Source organism: Pantherophis guttatus, chromosome 10 (genome assembly GCF_059756535.1).
Source record: "Pantherophis guttatus breed Tessera chromosome 10, ASM5975653v1, whole genome shotgun sequence".
NCBI classification, from domain to species: domain Eukaryota; kingdom Metazoa; phylum Chordata; class Lepidosauria; order Squamata; family Colubridae; genus Pantherophis; species Pantherophis guttatus.
Window position 1 is genome coordinate 27845410 of NC_142072.1, and position 14004 is coordinate 27859413.

The 14004-nt window shown below is 42.3% G+C and overlaps 1 protein-coding gene across 22 annotated transcripts in view; it reads right to left on the minus strand.

The window, feature by feature from the left end:
• The window catches only part of LOC117663256 (microtubule-actin cross-linking factor 1), a 323136-nt gene that overhangs the window by 100632 nt on the left and 208500 nt on the right, over window positions 1-14004 (minus strand). For all 22 annotated transcript variants that reach the window (XM_034413270.3, XM_060691389.2, XM_060691390.2 and 19 more), the window contains 6 exons: window positions 12530-12847; window positions 11373-11542; window positions 5810-5966; window positions 5010-5127; window positions 1324-1386; window positions 552-793 (listed from right to left, as the gene is read on the minus strand). In XM_034413270.3, coding sequence (XP_034269161.2) covers window positions 552-793; window positions 1324-1386; window positions 5010-5127; window positions 5810-5966; window positions 11373-11542; window positions 12530-12847 — 1068 coding nt within the window. The remainder of the gene's footprint in view (window positions 1-551; window positions 794-1323; window positions 1387-5009; window positions 5128-5809; window positions 5967-11372; window positions 11543-12529; window positions 12848-14004) is intronic.

A 14004-nucleotide genomic window follows, 5' to 3' on the forward strand; every position in this document is an offset into this window, starting at 1 on the left:
AAATCTCGAGGCATTCATTTTGCTTCTCACCTGGGCTGAAAAAACTGGTGCCCAAAAGTCCAGGGGGCCTATGAAGCCACAAAAAGGGAGGTTGCACACAGAGGCTTGGAAGGCATCCATGTTCTACACATTTTGAGTCTGTCCCCTCACTGGATTGAAAACTTGTGACCTGAAGCCTGTGCATCTGGAGGAAGGGAACGATTGACCTAAACACTGGTCAGTATTTGAAAAGGATTTAGGCTGCTCTTCAAAGGAACAGCAGCACTTGCAATAGTAATGCCAGAATATATTACAGAGCACCCACTAGTACAACAACGAAGTCTCTTTAAAATGGAATTTCAACCATTTGAATAACTAAATTCTATTTTTGTGGGAGGCATGAAAAGGGGTTTATAAACTCCGTTTTATGTTTCAGATCAGCCTCCAACAGAGAATCGTTCTCCTGGCTACAAAAGGAGAAGACACTTGCCATATGCTTTGCTGAACAATATTATTATGGATGGTTTTAAAAAAGCAAGGAACGGGATTTTATTGATACATGAAAATAAGACCTTGTTATGCTCTGCCTGAGCTCTCATTGTCTCCGATTTTGTAGGTGATGAGGAAGCTTCCAGGACTTTCAAAGCCTGCTCCTTCTCCTCCAACCATGACAGCACAGAGTTCACCTCGTCCTGGGCCTCCCTCATCTTGTCCAACATGGCCGAGAGCTGCTCTAGGCGCCCTCGTAAAGCAGCACCCAGCCCTTCGTACTGCTGGTTCACGTCTGACATGTCACACTGGATCTCTGTCAGATCTAAGGCAGAAAAAGAACCCAACTGGAATTAGAGGAATTATTTAATTTGCTTATGGTTATAGATATAAGGGCTCAATGTAACAGATGAAGATGTAAGAGTCTACATATGTTCAGTGTAATAAACAACATGCATGAACAACGTCAAAGGGCGCTTCAGGTGAAAGGCCTTCTGCACACACAGACTCCCCTTTTCTTAAGAAAAGTGATGATGGAAGAAGAGAGTTTTCAGAATTTCCAGAATCTGACCCTCTATGACAGGGGTGCAGCTTTTAAACTATTCTCTTCCTAAAAATCAGCAGGTGCTTCGTTCCCTGCCAGTTTTGCTTAAAGAGCCATAAGAAAGCTTTAAATACTGGATGCATCTATAATTTGCGCTTAGTTAAAAAAGTTTGAAATAACCTGAGATGAGTGACAAGGAAGGTTTGGGAATGAGTGGGAAAGAACCTTCCAGTTTTACCCCGTCCATATGGCCCCCGACTCATAAAAAAAGAAACTGCAAGAGTCTATGCACAATTAGCTGTATTGCCTACCTTTGCAGGTATGATATCCATTTACACTGCCTGTTGAACTACCACCAGCAGGGAGCACAGGACCTGAGCAAAATCATAAGGAGACAGACATAATGACATGGTAGTGTAATATTTTGGAAAAGATACAGAGCCCTTCGCAGCTGGAACACAACTAACATCCATTCATGCTGCTATAATCTAGCTGGATCAGTGTTTTTCAACCTTGGCAACTTTAAGATGTATGGACTTCTACTCCCAGAATTCCCCAGCCAGCCATATTTAAAATGGCCAAAGTTGAGAAACATTGAGCTAGATTGTCATTAGCCCCTTTAGGGTAGGAGAACCATTGATGAATTATTTTTGATCATACTGAAAAAAACAACTGCTAAGGCATGCTGTTTTTAAACTATCAGCGTAAAATGCCACTAACAAAGGTCCAAGTGTAAGAGTGAGTTCACATTTAATTAGTGTGCAAATACATAAGCAGGTTCACACTCAAGATTCACTGCAACGTTCAAGAGGTTGCATCTTTCTTTCACCAAATGCACAGGAGAAAGAGAGTTAACCACTTTGAATGGCATATATACAGTAGAAGGCTTCCTTCTGCAAACAAAGATAGTGGTTGGAATTTTTGTGCTGCCCCCTTAACGCTTTTTTTAGTAAAATTAAATTATTCTCTGAGAGACCTGTTTGCTTGGCTGTTCATTTTTGGGGCTGTCTATTAATCCAGCACCCCATTCAAAATGCCTGCTGCTTTCTGTTATGAGAGTGCTGGCATGGAAACTCTCCCTGCACCAGGCAGAGGAACCCCAGAAGAGGTCCCTGCGATGCTGTGAGCAGCCTAAGGTTATTCTGACATGTTTCACTGCACGCATGTGATTATAGAACTACCTGCCAACATAAAAGTAAATTATTATATTGCTCTCACTGTTGATATTTCTTCCTTTTGCATTTTATTTTTCTCACTGCAATGTGATCTGTCCAAAGAATGCCTGTTCTGGGGGGTCCTAATGGAAACAAACAAGGTGTCACAGGGAATGTTCCATTTGGAAGAAGGCTGCGGCTTGCCTTTCAGTATGCCCAGTGCATGATGGCTTCACTAACACGGCTGTTGTTTTGAGGCCCGATCTGTGTTCCCCGGCAACGGCACAGACACTATAGAGCGCTTGCACACTGTTGCCTTTGTGTCATCATGGGAAGGAGCCCTCTGACCTGGGGAGAAGGGTTGTTGCATATTTTACTTCTGCATAGCGCAAGGCAAACAATCGGAAGCAATTATATAGGGAATGCTCGGCTGGCAAGGAATGCAGGGATGTGGCTGACAGAGACCCAAGGGATCAAACTTATTGCACCACGGGAGAACAAAGTGGTTAGGACCCACAGTTTTCTTTTTTTTCTCCTCAAAACAAACATGGGAGTTTTAAAACATATTAGGTGAAGAACAAAAATCGATCTAGCCAAAAAAGAATTGAAGGCACTACATGGTTAGGAACTGCAGGACTGTGATTTAGTCTATAGCTATGATCATTCTTTTGCACTGCATACCGTGGAACCCGCCTTGCGGAATCTTATTTCCCCCCCACCAACGTAAGATTAGCTCCATCCCTCTCAACATTCTGCAAGACCTGGGTATATTATCAGACTGGGGATCTCAGGGGGCAGGAAGATTTTGCAATGGCTCCTTACTGCAATTAACATCATCCTATCTTCTTTTGTGCGCTTTTTGGTAGTTTTTATACTTTATAGTATGCATATTTATTGGTTTTCTTTTTAACTGAATGTGGTATATAATAGAATAGAATTCTTTATTGACCAAGTGTGATTGGAAACACAAGGAATTTGTCTTGGTGCATATGCTCTCAGTGTACATAAAAGAGAAGATACATTCGTCAAGAATCATAAGGTACAACACTTAATGATAGTCATAGGGAACAGTATACCATCCAGGGTCATTCTGTTGTGAGCTGAGCTGAATTGGTATAAAAGTTTATTGCATGGCTGCACCCGATACAAGTCCAGGATAGCCTGCGCCAGCAGTGAGCTCCAACTGGACCATCTACCCATCAAGAGACAAGTGGGATTTGGAGCTTTTTCGAGAGGCAACTGGACTTTCTGGGGTTTTTTTGAAGACGTTTCGCTTCTCATCCAAGAAGCTTCTTCAGCCCTTCTTCTTCAGAGCTGAAGAAGCTTCTTGGATGAGAAGCGAAACGTCTTCAAAGAAAAAACAGAAAGTCCAGTTGCCTCTTGAAAAAAGCACCTTTGGGACAACCATGACCTGGATGACTGAGAATCTCCATAGACAGTGGGATTTGGGCCTGCTCTCCCTAGTCCTAGCCTAGCATCATTACATCACACTGTCTCTATTTTTGTACCTGCTTGTACAAAACTAGATATAAAAAAACATCTAGTTCAGCATTAGCTGGCTTTGCACACTGACCACACTAACCCCTCTCCCCACAGTCCAAAGCACCTTGTTCCAGAAATCTTGGTGGTTGTTTGAAAGAGATGCCTTCAACCTTCCCTGGAAAATATATTGTGCTCTGCATGTAACTCAAAAACCATGGTGATGACAAAGATATGGAATTTCTATCAGGCAGGACTGAGCTGCAACTCTTTCCAAGGTCAGTTAAGCAATTCCTCAAAATGTCTGGCTTCATGTTTCTTAATGTCTTTCAAGGAATACTTTTCTTATAATTGGAGGGAAATATTGTCTGCCTCTGAGTGCTGTATAATCTTGCAATTAACATGGATAATTTATTAGTTGGAGCTAATTTTGTAAGTGCTGCTTATACAACTTTTATTGATACATTATAGGTTAATATGGTCATGTGATTTTTTTTTGGTTTGCTTTACAACTGCATTGTTTAGTGATAGAGCTGCCAGCCCCAACTGCAGTCATTAACTGAGGACAATCTGTAGATGGTATTCACATTTGACAGATTGAAACAAAATTCTTTTGGGTGGGATTTACAAATACAGATGGAACATTTAAAGCACTTTTATTAAGAATAGATTCTGCAGTGCAGCATTAGTTCTAGATTGCCATAAATCAGGATTAAAAAATGGTATAGGGTTTCCCGGGGTTGGACTAGAAGACCTCTAAAGCCCCTTCCAATCCTCTTATTCTGTTATATTGGGAGATTTTTTGAAGAAGGATTGACTTGTTGAATCAACCATTTGATCCATCTAAGCTGAGTACTGACTATTCTACAATTAACAATGAGGGGCCTCTCTAAATGTTTTGATTACAACTGTTCTCCCCTCCAGTGGGTATAGCCAATGATAAGGAACTGTGGAAGCTGCAATCCGATTCATCTTTCCACACTAGTCAACTGCCTACTTCTGGCCTACTTTGAGAAGCTAGGATGGCCTTGCCACAATTTCATCCTAGTTTTGCTACCTGACATCTTTTAATTAACTGATTTAGTTAACAACCTTTCTCAGAGGAAAACAATTCCATCAGTCAGCCTGTTCCTCCCTAAGACCTCTGGCAGTCTACAGGAACACAATATAGGAATGTAAAGAGCTTTCCATCTTCAGCTTCTGCCAAGAACTGGAGAAAAGCTGGAACAGAACAACTGTGCATCTTTACATTCTTCCTCTTCCAAGCCTTTCATAATTGTTATCTAACAAGAAACTAAATTCAGAATGGCAGTTTAAAGAGAGGCAGGTCAGAGTAGAAAAGAGTGCATCTCTCAGTCTCCTACCTGTCTTAGATTGTGCATCTGGAGCTGTAATCTCAACAATTAAATTCTCTAAGGCTGTCCCCCGTTGGTTCATCTCCTCCACAAGAAACCCCTTTGCTAGCCATTCTTCCACAAAGACCTGAAAACAGAACAGAGGATGTATAAAAACGTGACCGCTGGCGGATGAAAAGTCAGAAGTCTTCATGGCAATTTGATACATTCAACATTCCTTCCCATAATTATTTTATTATTATTATTAATTATTATTTCTGTCACATTAAAAATGACCACCTTTGGGGAAATTCTGGGGCTTCCCTGAAAGCTTTGAGAGCTGCTTATGGTCCTGGCTCCCCCATCAAGGCCCCTTTTTTCTTTCAGCTTCTTCGCAGGCCAGTTTTTTGGCAACAGCCAGCCTGCTCCCTCCCTCTGAAAGAGCTCTAGACACCTCTTCAAAGCAGGGCATCTGGGCAGCTGCCCTCTATAACCTTTTGCCACACAAGACACAGTGGGCAAGAGGCCTGTGGCTGCGGTGTCCACCATGACAATGAAAATGTCAACTCCTTCCAATGTGACTGCAAATCTGTGTGGATGGAGGTGATCAGCAAAGAGGGTGGGTGGCTGGCTGCCTACCAGAAGGTTGAACCACACACAAGGTGGACTTTGCCACATCACCTTGGGCTTTCCACCTTTCAAAAAGCTTTTTGCACAAAGTAGCAGCTCCTTGTCAGGATAGCTACCAAACTACAACGATGAAGCCACGCCCTCCACTTTTCTCACGAGTTTGCTTATATAATGGTTTCTGGACGCCTTTCTCTGCCCACCTCTGTTTGCTGCCTCCGCTTCTCCAACTCATGTGTGCCCAAAGAAGTCTCAGTAGCTGGGATATTCCTCTCTGTTTCTTCCAGCCACTGCCTCAGTGATCCAACCAGTGTTCGGAATACATTCAACTGTTCTTGACAAGACGAAGCTCCTTTTTCCCTGGGAATGGGTTAAAAAAAGGGGGGAGGGCTGTGAAGGCCAAAGGGACAACCTGCACCTAAGAGTTCTCTCTGTCTGCCACAAGGACCTACTGGCCCACCCCATTGGTCTACCTGGTTGCTATGAGCCATGCAAAAGCCTAGGTAGTACAGTGGTTTAATGCACCCTGTTATTAACACAGCTGCCTGCAATTTCTGCAGGTTCGAATCTCACCAAGGCTCAAGGTTGACTCAGCCTTCCATCCTTTCTAAGGTAGGTTAAATGAGGACCCAGTTTGTGGGGGCAATAAGCTGACTTTGTATAAATATACAAAAGTATGAAGGCTATTGCTTAACGCATTGTAAGCCGCCCTGAGTCTCCGGAGAAGTGCGGCATATAAATTAAATTTTAAAAAAATAATAAAAAAATTTGGCAAACTGGCATTCTAAATATTTGGGCTGATCATTAATTCTATATGTGGGAAAGCATTTTGAGAAGCAGCTATGAACCAGGAACATGCAAGTCACAGTGGATACTGTCCATTTATAGCCTGGCCCAAAAATGCCTGGAAACCGCTTGGAGAATCTCGCAATTATCACTTCCTCATAGGAGTAAGAGCCATTTCATGTCTTTTTTTTTCTCTCCAATGCAGTTTAAGTCTTTAGACAAACTGGGTGCAGAATGAAGGATTATGGACCTCCGATTCATTCTTGCTTTACTCCTTTGACAATTTGTTTTATTTTCCTGGGTCAACTATAAATGCCACAATTAATTACATTAATATTTTCAACAACCTCAATAATAAAAGATTGATTCATCTGTCTCATTCAGTCTCCTTAGTAAATTGCAGCGGCAAATAGAGGAAAGAAGCATCCTGCAAGAAATTATACCTACAACAATTCTAATCTAGCTGTGCAATGTTTCAGATCTGATTCCAGAAAGGTATTTCGGTGTACAAGGAAATGTACACCGAAATAGAGTTACATACATATACTAGTGTAGCTCTTTAAAGTAGTTGTGACTTTTCCCAGGATTTCACAGTATCAAATAATCTGAGGGAAAGATGTGGCTTCTTTAAAGCTGTTATAGTTCCACCTCAAATCACCTTTTTTGGAATTGAATCCAAAGCACTAGAAAAGCTCTATTGTTTCAAGATTCTTAGGTAACTAGAACTGTGAACACAACACATTCTGGATAATCCAACCTGAATCAACATTATTATTGAAAGCAGTGCTTGTAACAAATAAATAACTCAAGCTAAATACAAAAAGCAGTTAAAATACATTGTTATAACTCCATGTAAAACTATAAATGATAAAATACATTTCCTTCCAGCAAAATAAGAACTATAACTTAGAGGAGGGTTTAAGCATAATAAGAACTTTTTTTTATTTTTGACAGATTGAAGGGTGAAAATTGCCAGTTGATGTATGGAATTGTGTCTACCAGCACATCAATTACACATGCACATAATAAATGAGCAGTAAAGAAGAGAATATTTATTTCTTAAATTTACATGCCCCACTCTCATTCTGCAAAATGACTCTAGGCAGCTAACATTTGTTGTCTTCTCCTAGCAGAACAAATAGGGCAAGGTTTTTAAAGGTAACCATCCTCTGCACGCACCAAATGGCCATCTGAATGCCTGAGAGGAAATGGAATTTTTAAATGTGACTGGGTAGACTCTGAGAAGGAAAGCACACACATCTTAAAGGGGGGTAGGGAAAGATTGTGAGGATGGAGCCAAATTTTAACCAAATTCTACAGTTCACTCACTCCAGAAGCAGAAAGTTGCAGACTTCCCTGCTGTTGCCTTTACAGGCAAGGAACATGTGAACAGAACATAAAACGAAATGTGAGCATTCCCCCTTTTCTCCTGCTATGCCAGTGGCAGGTTTTGTTTGCTCTGCACGGTTTGGGAGAAGTTTATCAAACTTCAGGAGACAATTCAAGAGGGGATGGGGAGAGGCTGAAGATAAGGCCATTTTTTTTCTTCGATTCAGGAATCCCTGACTTATGACGGCAAGAGAGCCCAGAATTTCTGCTGTATGTCATGATGGTCATATGTTAAGGCATCCATGTGACTGACACAATTTTATGACCTTTTTGTGGCAGTTCTTAAGCAGATGTAGCAGTTGTAAAGTGAACACTGCAGTCATTAAGCGAACCCATTGTCTGGGTATAAGATAGCGTTGAATTGTTTTAAGGCTTTGTTCAGACACTTATCCTAAGATATAGATTCCTGGACATTCAGATAGCTAAAGAAAAGGGCTTTAGTTCTCTCTGCCTCCCAGGCACCATTTTTATTCTTATTCCATAGTTTTTTTCCTCATGGCAGTTGCCCACAATATGGGCAGGGATCTTCCTGACCCTAACTTCAAAAACAATATTCTGGAGAGGAGGAGATTATTTGTCTGAAATGATATAGGGCAGCGGTTCTCAACCTGGGGGTCGCGACCCCTTTGGAGGTCGAACGGCCATTTCACAGGGATCGCCAAAGCCCTCTCTCGCCCCCCCCACACCTTCACTCACCCTCACTCTCTGCTCTGTTGGATCGCCGGCCGTTCGCTTACCCCGCCCACTCCCAATCTATTGCTGCCTCCTGAGTCCCAGCTGATGGCTAGAGGAAAAAAAACTGTTTAAATTCTTGCCGCGGGGCTTCAAAGCCCGCCCCTTGCCCCGCCCCTCCGCACCACTATTTATTGGCAATAAATAGTGGTGGGCGAGGGGCGGGTGAGCCAGCAATTTAACAAATGGTTCGGTGTTTTTTTGTAATTTTATTGGCCCGCGGAGCTTCAGCATAGGCTAATTAGCCCTTGATTAGATCGGCTCCTGACTCTCAGCTGATTTGCTCTCAGTTGTTTTGCTCAGGGCTCTGCTGCTTGTTTGCAAAGAGTGCTGGAACAATTTTTTTTCCCCTAGCTATGCTGAAAAAGGAAACTGAAAGTAAAGCAGGCTGTTGGCTTTGCTGTTGCTGCAACGTTGGAAAATTAGGCAGGCAGATTTCTTTTCTTTTTCCTCACCAAAAAAGGTAGGTGCAAACAATGGGAAATTTAGGGAAAAAGAGGAGAGTTCAAGATTTTAAAACACAAAAGAAAAAAAGCTCTATTTAACTAGGGAATTGTAATAATTGAGATACTATTAATTGTATATTGTGTTGAAAGCAGAAATGGTTAAGTTGTGGTTTGGAGGAATATATGGGGGAAATTATTTGGTTTATTATTATTGGTAAATATAATTAATTGATTTGTAAGAAATTGGATTGCATGGAAATAATTGGAATATTCATGTTCATATTGATTAATATACAAAAAAGGTAGTTATATAACTAATTGATTTATATTAAAATGTTGAATTTATATTAAACAACTGTAATATTACATAATTAACCAATGTGAGGATGGATATAAAAATAGATGACAATGGGAAGGGGTATAATATAGAATAGAAGGGAAAAATTGAATTTGATTAAGATTAGAGATGAGGATGAAGGGTAATATTGGTTTTTTACAAAAATAGATGAGGAATAAATATGGCAAAAAGGAAATATAGAAATTGTAAATTTAATTGAAATGACTAAACACTGTTTAAATTTGTGAACCGGCCAAATACTCTGTTCAAAGAAAATACATTGTATGTTTGTATGTGTGTTTCTAATTATTGTTATTTATTCATATTTGTTCTCCTTTATTCTTTAAAGTTTAACAATTCATACTTTATCTTAATATCTTTATATTTGTTTGGGGTTGGCTTTCTTCCCTTTCACCTTTTTTATTGTACAGCAATCTTTCTCCTCAAACCTACCACCTCTCTCTTTTCTTTCCTTCTTACTTTCTCTTCCTCCCCCTCTTCTTCTCCTCCCTACTTCCTCTTCCTTTCTCATTCTCCTCCTCTCTTCCTCCCTTTCTTACCCTCCCTCCTACTCTAATTTCCCTTCCCTTCCTTCATCCCCCTCTATTGCTGTATCCTTTTATGCATATGGACTACTCAGAAGGCTGAAAAAGTTATTTCTGACTGGTCCTCGCACTTTTGACCAGTCCTCGAACTTACGACTGTCCTCACATTTTACGTTTTTGCCCTATCTTGTCACCATGGTGAAGAGAAGCAGTTGTGAAATGAGTGACACGGTTGTTAAGAATGTTACAATGGGCATAAATGATGACCAGTCGTAAGTGCGAAGACCGGTCAAAAGTGTGAGGAGCTGTCAGAAATCACTTTTTTCAGCCCTCTAGGTAGTCCTTTTGTGCATATGGACTACTCAGAGGGCTGAAAAAGTTATTTTTGACTGGTCCTCGCACTTTTGACCAGTCCTCGAACTTATGACTGTCCTCACATTTTACGTTTTTGCCCTATCTTGTCACCATGGTGAAGAGAAGCAGCTGTGAAATGAGTGACATGGTTGTTAAGAATGCTGCATGGGCATAAATGTGAGGATGGTCATAAGTGTGAGGACCAGTCAAAAGTGCGAGGACCTGTCAGAAATGACTTTTTTTCAGCCCTCTGAGTAGTCCCTATACACATAGCCATGGCCACCCGGTCACATGACCAGCTAGCCATGCCCACCCAGTCACATGACCTCCAAACCATGCCCACAAAATAAGCCACGCCCACAGAACCGGTAGTAAAAAAATTTAGAACCCATCCCTGGTTGGGGGTCACCACAACATGAGGAACTGTATTAAAGGGTCGTGGCGTTAGGAAGGTTGAGAACCACTGATATAGGGTCTAATAGAAGACCACCAAGGTCCCTTCTAGCTTATTCTATTCTATTCTATTCTATTCTATTCTATTCTATTCTATTCTACTCTACTCTACTCTACTCTACTCTACTGTGTTTCCCTGAAAATAAGACCGTCTTATATTTTTTTGAACCCCGAAATAAGCGCTTGGCCTTATTTTGGGGTGCGTGGAGCAAGCTGGGGCTCCTCTTACCTGATTTCCAGCTTTGCATTTAAATATTTTTGGGGAGGGCTTATTTTCGGGGGGGGGAGGCTTATTTTAGCCCATGCGCTCAAAAGCCCGATTGGGCTTATTATCAGGGGATGTCTTATTTTCAGGGAAACAGGGTAGTCCAGTCCAGTCCAGTTTGGAGAAGGGAAAGCTTTCTGTAAAAACTGGGAATACTTTGGGAAATGCTTTACTTTTGGTGAAGCATACATTTTATTCAACTGTCTCACTTTGGTCAAAAAACTCCTTTAGTCTTCTAACAATTCAAAACCCTGCAAAACATTTTACCAGTGAGAAAAATTGGGAAAGATTACAAACTATAGCAGCAGAGATTCCTCATAGCCTTCATTTCTCTGTCTCCAACCTTTTCCCAGCACAAAGCAATCTGGACGCAATCAAAGAATTACAACTATTTAATCCCCCACAAATTTCCTCTGAAAAGCTCCCACCAGTCCTCTGGCTGGGAGAATCCCTTCTCACCTTTCCTTTGTGGCTTTGTGCAGCTGAGTGAACTCTTTCCGCAAACTGCGCACCTTCTCTTGGTGTGAAGAGAAGCCAGTCCACACCAACCCACAAGAGCTTAACTCTGAGGTTAAATGTTCCAGTTTGTCCAGATCCTCATGGCGCTGCTTCATCTCTGAATTCAGCTCCTGGAAGCATCAGGAAACAGGGGTGGGGGGAGACACAGGACAGATATGGTTGAAGTGAAGAGCATCTATGACTCAGTCCAAAACATAAAGGGTTTCGCCATAAGGAACAGCCTGTGAGATCCCTGGAAATCATGATGGACAGCAGTAGGAATCCCTGCATACAAGTCATGTCAGGGTAATTAGAATAGACACAACTGGTCTCTAAAGGCAACTAGGTTAGGGCTGTGAAACACCTTGGATTCAGTCCCCAAAGAGGTTGCAAAGCATCTCCCTGAAACACCCTTAGGCTGCTGCCCTGTTTCCTTGGATTACTGACAAGGTCATTCTTGATCATCCTTGATCCTGATCATCCTTTTATATGAATTTGAACTTTAAAATTACAATTATGGATAGATGACCCCCAAATTTCTGTGGGCAAAACCTGTCCTGAAAAAGAATACGAAAATGCAGAATCCCAATTGTGCAACTGCACAGGGCCCAGAGCTCTTGTTTTCTGACCTGCAAGAATTCTATTCTGCCACCTCTCATCTCCTCAGCTTCACTGGAAATCTCCTGCACTTGCTTAATCTCAGCTCTACAAACAGAACGACCAGCAGGTGGACAAGAGCCAGGAAGCAAAATCCTGCAGCCAAACTGCTCCCAGGGGCTTGCGGGTAGCCCAGAAGGGAGACACCCTCCCTTTGCAGGAACCTCCAGGGTGAGGAGCAGCAGTCCAGGCCCATTCCCAAAAGGAGTGTGGTGCATACCACATTTACTCAGTTTGCATAGCTCGTTAGAGGGATTTTTGCTACTCCTCTCCCTTTTTTCCCCCTGGTTTGAGCTTGCCAGCTCTAATAAAACCCCAACACTAACCTATCAGCAGAGCTGATGTGGGGCTGCCCTGGGCAACGGCCTCTTCCTGGAGATGCCAGAACCAAGCCCAAGGACCAGAAACCAGGTGTCCTCCAATCCTGAGCCTTGCCCAACCCTTGCTTAGCAGCTTCTCACCTGGATCTGCTGGGCGAAGTGAGTAATGTCCCGCTCAGGCTGGTTTCCCAGGGCCAGCATCCGACCTCGGCTCTCCATGAATTGTTTCAGCTTCTCTGAGAGCTGCTCGTACTGTTCCACCTGGGGGAGGACCTTTTTCCAGGAGTCCTCCTTCTCTTGTTGCTGCTGCCACAGGTGGCTGAAGCGCTGGGTCACCTCCGCCAGCTTGCTCTGGAGGGTGGCAGCAGTGGTGCTGTCAGCTGTTTCCATAAACTGGGTCACCATTTCACGAGTGGCTTCCAAGCTGCTCTTTTGCCTGGCAATGTCTTGTTTGAGCTTCTGCAACAGGAAGGATATATATATTGTGCATATACCCAGAAACAGAAGAGCTGCTTGCTGCCTGGGAGAACCTGCCGTGAGCCCAGGAACTAAGCTTCTCACAACAAAGAAGCTTTTCTCCATGTTTGGAAGTTTCTGCCACAGTTACTGCTTCAGGTTCAGAGATTCCATAAAGCCAAAGAGCTCCATGAGACAAACCCAACCTCACAGCCCAGACCAGCTCAATCAATAGGGAAACATTTTGCACCAATGGAAATAGTGCAGACTCTCCCATTAGCCAAAGCTCACTCCACTACAGAGTTTCATTCAGCTCCATCAACCAACTGAGACTCAAGGGCCACAAAGTACAGAAGCACGACTAATGAGAGGTAGTCACAAGAAGTCTGGTCTGCTGATGATCTGGAAGGGATGTGCTCTCACACTGGACAAAGCTTACATCAGAGCTGGATTCTGGATTAACCTTTCCTTTAACAAGCTAGAACGGAAGCTGTCTTACAAATCAAAGGAAATCCAGGGTGTGATGATATGTTTATTTTTTATCCCTTTTTGTTACAGCAGTGCTGCAGCAGCAGCAGCATAGGGCAACCTGCTTTTGCTTGGACTGGGCTCTTCGGAGCCTTTTTAAAAGTTTCTGTAACTTTTCCCCATTATCTCCTTCAGGGCTCAGCTCAATGCTAAAAGCCTGGCTGGCTGCTCCTTGCTGTTGGAAAAGATGCAGGTTCTCTGAGATTGAAGACTTGATAGAAACAACCCAGAAGTTTGGAATCATTCCAGATTCCAGCTCTCCCTGCAGGAAAGAACTCTGCTTAATGTCTAATAAACTTTGGAAGCTATTATTTTATTCATAACTCCTTTCTGAGACTTAGTGTGAGAAGTGTCCTGATTTACTCCTAAGTAGCAACATGTTCAATAGTCTACATTCAACCGGATCTCGATTTTGATCTCAGATGTTCAGGTTACTAATTATGGCTCTCCACCAATTGAAATAACACTCTGCACATACTCAAGGTGTAGCTTTTATCACCCATCAGGTGCCATACAGCAAACCTTTGTACTGAAAGCAACGTCTATGGTTCAATCATTTTCAAAATTGGATTTGGGTAAAATTAATAATTATAAAGACAAGGAAACTCCAGGTTGTTCAGAGACATTTTCGG